The sequence below is a fragment of the Morone saxatilis genome, unplaced genomic scaffold (assembly GCF_004916995.1).
Source record: "Morone saxatilis isolate NCDOM2014 unplaced genomic scaffold, NCSU_SB_2.0 Contig9, whole genome shotgun sequence".
Taxonomy (NCBI): Eukaryota; Metazoa; Chordata; class Actinopteri; family Moronidae; genus Morone; species Morone saxatilis.
This window is the reverse complement of record NW_023340268.1, coordinates 22,856,835-22,863,868: the sequence shown is the minus strand read 5'-3', so window position 1 is coordinate 22,863,868 and position 7,034 is coordinate 22,856,835. Positions and strand designations below refer to the sequence as shown.

The window sequence follows — 7,034 nt, the reverse complement described above, 5'->3', positions numbered from 1 at the left end:
GGCTGCGTAGCTGCAGACCAGTCAGGGTGCCCATGCTGACCCCTGTCCACTGCAGAAAGCGCCTACAATGGGCATGTGAGCGTCAGAACTGGACCACGGAGCAATGGAAGAAGGTGGTCTGGTCTGATGACATCTTGTGGATGGCCGGAAACACATGGCACCACGATGCACTATGGGAAGAAGGCAAGCGTGATGCTTTGGGCGATGCTCTGCTGGGAAACCTTGGGTCCTGCCATTCATGTGGATGTTATGTTGGCGGCAAAAGGGTGACCTACACAATATTAGGCAGGGGGTCATAATGTTATGGCTGATCGGTATATACATATCTTGCTTGTTTTGTCCAATTCATACACTACTTAGAGAACATTTCACAAATATGTCTAATGGAATAAAATGGTGAGATGATGGCATTTTATATCCAAAAGGTCAAAGATCAACTTCACTGTGACATAAAATAAAACATAATTTTCTGCAACATCACTTTTCTGGCTATTGGCCATATTTCTCAATTTAGTCAGATACTGAATTGGTGACACTAATATTGGGTGCAAACCTTGAAACTTGAACTTGATTGTATAGATCTTCCCTGCTTTGTGTGTGTGTCTATCAGAAAATCAGTTTTATTGGTCAATCATGTGAACACATACAGACAATTGTTTCTCTCAGTTAACTTTCACACTAGACTAGTAGACCACCACAATCTCATTGATTTTGTGGATATCTATGATGACTGAAATTGTCAATGAAATTGTCACCACTTTGTCAACTCCCTGCTGATACTGCTATCTGGCCGGTTGAGGTTTTTAAATGCAAACACTGCAGTAACCACTGAGGAAAAGATGGAGGAGATTAACACCAGCTACAATCCCAACCACAGAGACAAGCAAGACAATCTCTGCGTATATTTCTGCATACATTCTCATCATCATGCATTGTAATCAAAGTGTCTTTGTTAGGCTGTCCAGCTAGAGAAGAAAGAAGCTGAGGAAGAGAAGGGTGGACAGGACAAAGAAAACGGCAAGGAGAAAGGTGAGGTGGCTGCCCTGGAGAAAGAGGAAAAGAAGGAGGGGAAGAAGGAGGACAAGGAGTCCAGTCCTGAAGGAGGTAGTAAGGGAGAGAAGGAGAAGACAACAGAGGAGGAAGCTAAAGCTCCCAGAGCTCCACGTCGGCCTAAGACCATGCAGATCAAAGTCACCCTACTGGACAACACACTGTATGAGTGTGAGCTGGATGTAAGCATTTTTAATTTAAAATTTTCATCCATTGTACTCACACAAAATGAAAAATATTTATGATTAATTTATTAATTTATTCTGAACTTCAATATCCAGCAGTCATCAAGTACAAGAGAAGTTATTTTGCAGATGCAAACATTTTCAGTACAAATACAAGTTAATGTACTGTACACACAGTGGTGTGTCCCACCAAGGCTACCACTATACTGAACTTTCTAAATAATGGAGGTTGAACTGACATAGATTTCCTGTTAAATACAATCATGTTATGGCACACTGGACCTCTTTCTTAAATTTGAAAATGCAAAGTGGTGTACAACATTCTCAAAATCAGTACCCCTAACAAGTTCTTATTCGATGTCCAGGTGGGAAAGTGCAGAATGCTGTCTCTGTGACATCCTCAGCTTATTACATAATCTTAACTTTGCAAAGTGCACCAAAGTATTATTTTGATGTGTTTAGCTCCTGGCACCCCGGGGCTAAGTCAGCTAATGTTAACTGAACGAGCCAACTAGCTAACAGCATCTAATATTGGCAGCCCTAAGCTTCTGTCCATCTATAAACACCGTAAAACACCTTGGTACCACTGTAGTTAAACTGGTTGAAGTTAAACCGCTGTCTATCTTGGAGGCTGTGTTCACTGGGAGTTCTCCATAAAATATGATCCAGTTTCACCCAAATCACTGTGCCCCAGAATCACCCCACTCCGGCAGAAAGCCATGCTGTTGCTAGGTTGCTAACTTGTCAGTCTTAGCTCTGTATTGTTGAATTGATTGATTTACAGGAGAATGTCATTATATTATTGGTTGGTAAGTACGCATCACATTTTGTTTTACAGGAAGAACAAATTTTTTTTGGAATACATTGTTAATAGACACATTGTTGCAATATGACTGGGAATGCAATGGGTTAAAAAGGCATTTTTCATTTATTTTTATATATAACATAATATAATATAATCTATTATATTATATATAATAGTATATATTAGTGGACAACCTGCTCTACCTCCTGAGCCACAGCTAGCACTTATGGACAGCTCTGATCATCCCATGATTTGGCCTCCATTGCCAGAACAATGAAGAACAGCACTAATCCCACCTCCAAACACGCCTACTTTCTCCAGAGGAACATTACTCTAGATCCTTACCCAGGTTCTGACAGGTGGAAGTCTTTGGGTCGGCAGTAGCTCAGTGTATAGGGACTTGGCTTGGGAACAGGTGGGTTTGCTGGTTTAAGTCCCACAGACCATAGTATGGAGTGTGGATGGGTAGCTGGAGAGGTGCCAGGAGGTAATCCTGTGCATTGCCAAGGTGCCCTTGAGCAAGGCATCTAACCACAAAACGCACTCCACCATCTCTCTACATGTTTGCATGTCCACAAGCCCTGCATGTGCATGATTGTGCATTTTCGCCTGTGTATGTATAAAATAAAAAAGAGTAAAAAAAACAAAAACACAATTGGGGATTAATAGTTTATCTTAAATCTTAAAAGGAACTGGATAATATCCAGTGCCTAACTCAGACACTCTTTAACTCTCTTCCAGACATTTGTGTCCATTTGTACCATGTCTGATGTTCCCCGAGAAACCAATGAGCACCTGTTTTTCTTTAAAGGTGAAAAAATGGCTCTCTGTAACTATTTGTCCTGCACCCCAAATCAACACATGACTTATTTTGAATGGCAATGCCTCCAAATGGCTATAAGTCATCCTTCAGGCTCTTGAGGAACGCTTCATGGGATCACTGTTACTTTTACAGATTTACAGCTATCAACTTCTCATCCAGTAAAGCCAGCAGACAAAGCTGTAATGTTTATTTGGAAAGAAAAAATAAAAAAAGGAAAAGTTTGGCTCCAATCTTCCCTCAGACCAGTCTCTTCTGCTTAGTCCCTGCTTCAGTTTGACAGCTGTTAAATAGTCCAGTGGGAGAAGTGACTGCTTCCTCTGAACCTCTGCATTGTTCTTACAATTTTGCTTTTCATGAATACCTGTCCTGTATGTAATGTCAGGTCTGTTACATTAGTAGGTGAATGTTTAATTATTCTGTGTCTTGTTCCCTTTATGTATGTGTGTGTGTCAGAAACATGCCAAAGGCCAGGAGTTGTTCATGAAAGTGTGTGACCACCTCAACCTGCTGGAGAAAGACTACTATGGCCTGGCTATTTGGGAGACATCCACCATGAAGGTAAGTAACTGACACTAGTTAGTATCAATCCAACACCCGAACCTCAGTATTCCATTAGGACAAGAAAAAGGCAGTTCTTTACGTAAATTTCATTGATGGTTAGATTAACATGTGGCCCTCAGAACTCTGACACTGAACAGTGTATAATGATATCAAACCTCATGCTGCATCCTTTTTTGCTCAGACTTGGATGGACCTAACCAAGGAGATCCGCAGGCAGGTACAAGGTGAGTGGAACCCACAAATGTACCTTCTGTTTTAATTTTCTTTTGTAACATGTTTTTAATACATATTTGCAGTTATTTAATCACACCCTCCTTTTCTTTCTCAAGGTGCCAACTATAATTTCACCTTCAATGTGAAGTTCTATCCACCAGACCCAGCCCAGCTGTCTGAAGACATAACTAGGTACTGTATGGGTTCCACTGCTACTTACAAACATAATTTTATGTTTATTTGTTTGTCCTTGTACCTCAGGATTAGTTTGAATCCTTAAGAATTAAAATACCTGTTGTTCATAAGCACACGGATTGTTCGGTTACAGTATGTGTGTTTTAAGATGGAATTCAGAAGTTTTAGTGTCTAACCCGTTTATTTGATATTATGAGAACATTAAATCACACACAACTTTAAAATGTTATGAATAACACAACAAAATCCAAGGACCTTGATGTGCAGAGAGTGGAGATGATGATGTCCTATCTTATTACCAACAAATCAATATTATAAGTTAGGTTAAGTTCCTTTATTTGTACCCTTGAGTAGGTTTGGTTTGCAGTTAATGACAAGGCATTCCGCTTGACAAAAATATAAAAACAAAAACAATAGTCAACCATTGTACAAACATGATAAATTATAAAGGATAAAGATAAAAGATAAAAGTGCTCCAGGATCTAAAAATCAGGACTAAGATGACAGAAACAAAAAGATTCCTATATTCAGGTGATTAAACACTAATGAAAACATACCTGTGCATATTATATTCCATTTCTACCAACAGATCCTTCTAAATATTACACACTGGACCTTTAAAACAATGAATAAGTACAATTTATGCAACTAATTATAAGCGTATATGTTGTAAAGGTGAGTTATTTAAATTCCTGGAAAAGCTAAAGGAACATCCCATGTTGGTGTTAAACCTCGACAAGTCAGCAACACAGACTCCGGTCTGGTGGGCATGAGCTGAAATACAGTAAAATCTAAAAAAGCAGTTAATGAACTTTGACAGACTCCTACAGGTTAATCAAATATAAAAACCCCTGGGAATCAAATATATTGTCATCAAAGGTTACAGGGACTTGTGCACGTAGGAGATGAACTGAGCATGAAAGCTGACAAAAATCTTTACCCACTTACTAGCCTTTTCTGGAGCTTTGAACCACATGTCACAGTCTTCCTCTGCGAATGCAGTACAGTTCTCCATAAATGATTATCTGTTATCATAACAGTTCCATAGATGGTAAATCCCTACATGATCACTGTTTGTGCACTGCAGGTACTACCTGTGTCTCCAGTTGCGGAAGGATATCCTGCAGGGCCGCCTACCCTGTTCCTTCGTCACCCTTGCCCTGCTGGGCTCCTACGCCTTGCAGTCGGAGCTGGGTGAGTACGACCCCGAGGTGCACAGCAACCAATACGCTAAGGACATGAAAATGGCCCATGGCCAGACCAAGGAGCTGGAGGACAAAATGATGGAGCTGCACCATACTTACAGGTCAGAACACTGCCTCATTCAACCAGTGGTGAAAGAAGTATTCAGATTCTTTGCCTAAGTAAAATTATTATTACCACAATTAAAACTGCAGGTGGTAATTTTTATAAAAACAAATAAAAACAAGATTTAGCAGGCTCTATTTGCAGAATATCGCAGAAAGGTTCTCATTAGCGTATAATCAGTTAACAATGAGAATCTTTGCATTTTGCAAGAGGGAGCAGGTCCTCTTCTACAGAGTCTGTCATGTTGTACCTCCATGTTTCTACAGGAGCCCAGACAACCAAACAATATAAGTAGATAGGGCCTTTTGCATTATTCATGAGTTTTGCGGCCACCATAGTTTCTCCTACTCTCTGCACATGAGTGTGCCCGTTCTCATTTCACAGCATCTCCACAGTCACACTAACTAAATATTTTATTGGATTCCTGCTATGGTGTTTTGGCAGGTCAATGAGTCCGGCCCAAGCAGACCTGATGTTTCTGGAGAATGCCAAGAAACTCTCCATGTACGGAGTAGACCTCCACCAGGCCAAGGTGAGCACAGGATTATTAAGTCATTCTAGTTTTGCATGGTGACTTTAGATCCAAAATTCCTCAAAAAAAAATCCAAAAAACCTGCAATGCACTTAATCTGCATGTGAATGTGATTCAGCCTTCCAGTGATCCATGAAAATAAACAGCAAGTGATGTGTTTGGAGTCATACATCACAGAAGCGTGCGTGCCTGACCTGAACAGAACAGCAGGAAGACATGTGACTTGTTGGGTCTTACAGCAGAAATAGGTCAATCTGTTTGCATCAGAGCAGGGATTTAACCAAGCTTGGAGGGAGGGACTTTTAGAGGACTATATTGCCCCCCTGTGGATGATGGATAGCAGTACGAGGAAGCTGCACCATAAAACAACAGATGCTACAGATACTCTACTTACATGAATGATCATTGGTAGAAGTGCACACATGATGTGTGCTGATAGCATCTGTTAGTAAACGTTTGAGAGATTCTTGAAATATACAGTTTAAATGTAAAATCTGTGAAAATCAAAAACTATTAAAATGTCAATTATAATATTTACCATGATCTCGAGTGGAAAAACATTCAAATTATTTTACTAGTAAATTTACTTGGGACAGTGTAGGACAGGGGTTTGATAGCGTTTTATAGAATCTAAATCCAGTATCGTATTGCTATTATTTCTGGTCCAGTTCCTGTTTACGCGGACTTGTTACAAATGGACCCGGAGGAAGTCAGTTGTGTTAATAAGCTTATGATATTTTCATATTGACAAACAAAAAAGATTGAATTTAATTAACAGAGTTATAGGTCCTTTTAAAATGGGTCAACAAAACATAACTACTGGAAAAATGACAGTGCAGGTAAAAGCTGCAATGACTAAAACTCACAAACACACAAAGAAACACTGATTGCCCATATGCTGTCAGAGCTCTTGGTATGGTCTTTGGCTAAGACCTCTGCATTAACCCAGGAAGAGAACTCAGCAGCCAGGTAACTCAAAGGCAAAGAGAAATGAATGAAAACTTATTTAGCCAAACAACAATATGACAAAATAATATAAACTAAATGTGTCCTAATGTAGAAAACAATGCATTGTAAATGTTCCAATAAACAAATTCCAATCTAAACAAACTGAATGTGTTTCATGTGATTTTAAGTGACTCAAATTAAAGTAACTGACCATATGATATTGATGTGGATGCGTTCTAAAATTCTTTAGTCCCACTCAGTCTCCCTGCCAAATCACCATTATTAATTTCTATGTTTTGTTGTGAGCATAGTTACAGTCACAGTCAGTCCTCTCTTTGAGGCACAAGCAAGCCCTGCCACCCCCCTCAAAAAAGTGTATTGTATTGTAGACGTTGTCGTCGTCATCATCTTCTT

The 7,034-nt window shown here is 39.7% G+C and overlaps 1 protein-coding gene across 1 annotated transcript in view; it reads left to right on the top strand.

Moving 5' to 3' along the window:
* LOC118342606 (protein 4.1-like) overlaps positions 1–7,034 on the top strand; it is a gene marked incomplete at its 3' end in the record, with an annotated part of 14,951 nt that overhangs the window by 5,897 nt on the left and 2,020 nt on the right. Inside the window, 6 exon segments of the mRNA XM_035681206.1 lie at positions 957–1,232; positions 3,317–3,421; positions 3,606–3,648; positions 3,754–3,829; positions 4,920–5,138; positions 5,585–5,672. Coding sequence (XP_035537099.1) covers positions 957–1,232; positions 3,317–3,421; positions 3,606–3,648; positions 3,754–3,829; positions 4,920–5,138; positions 5,585–5,672 — 807 coding nt within the window.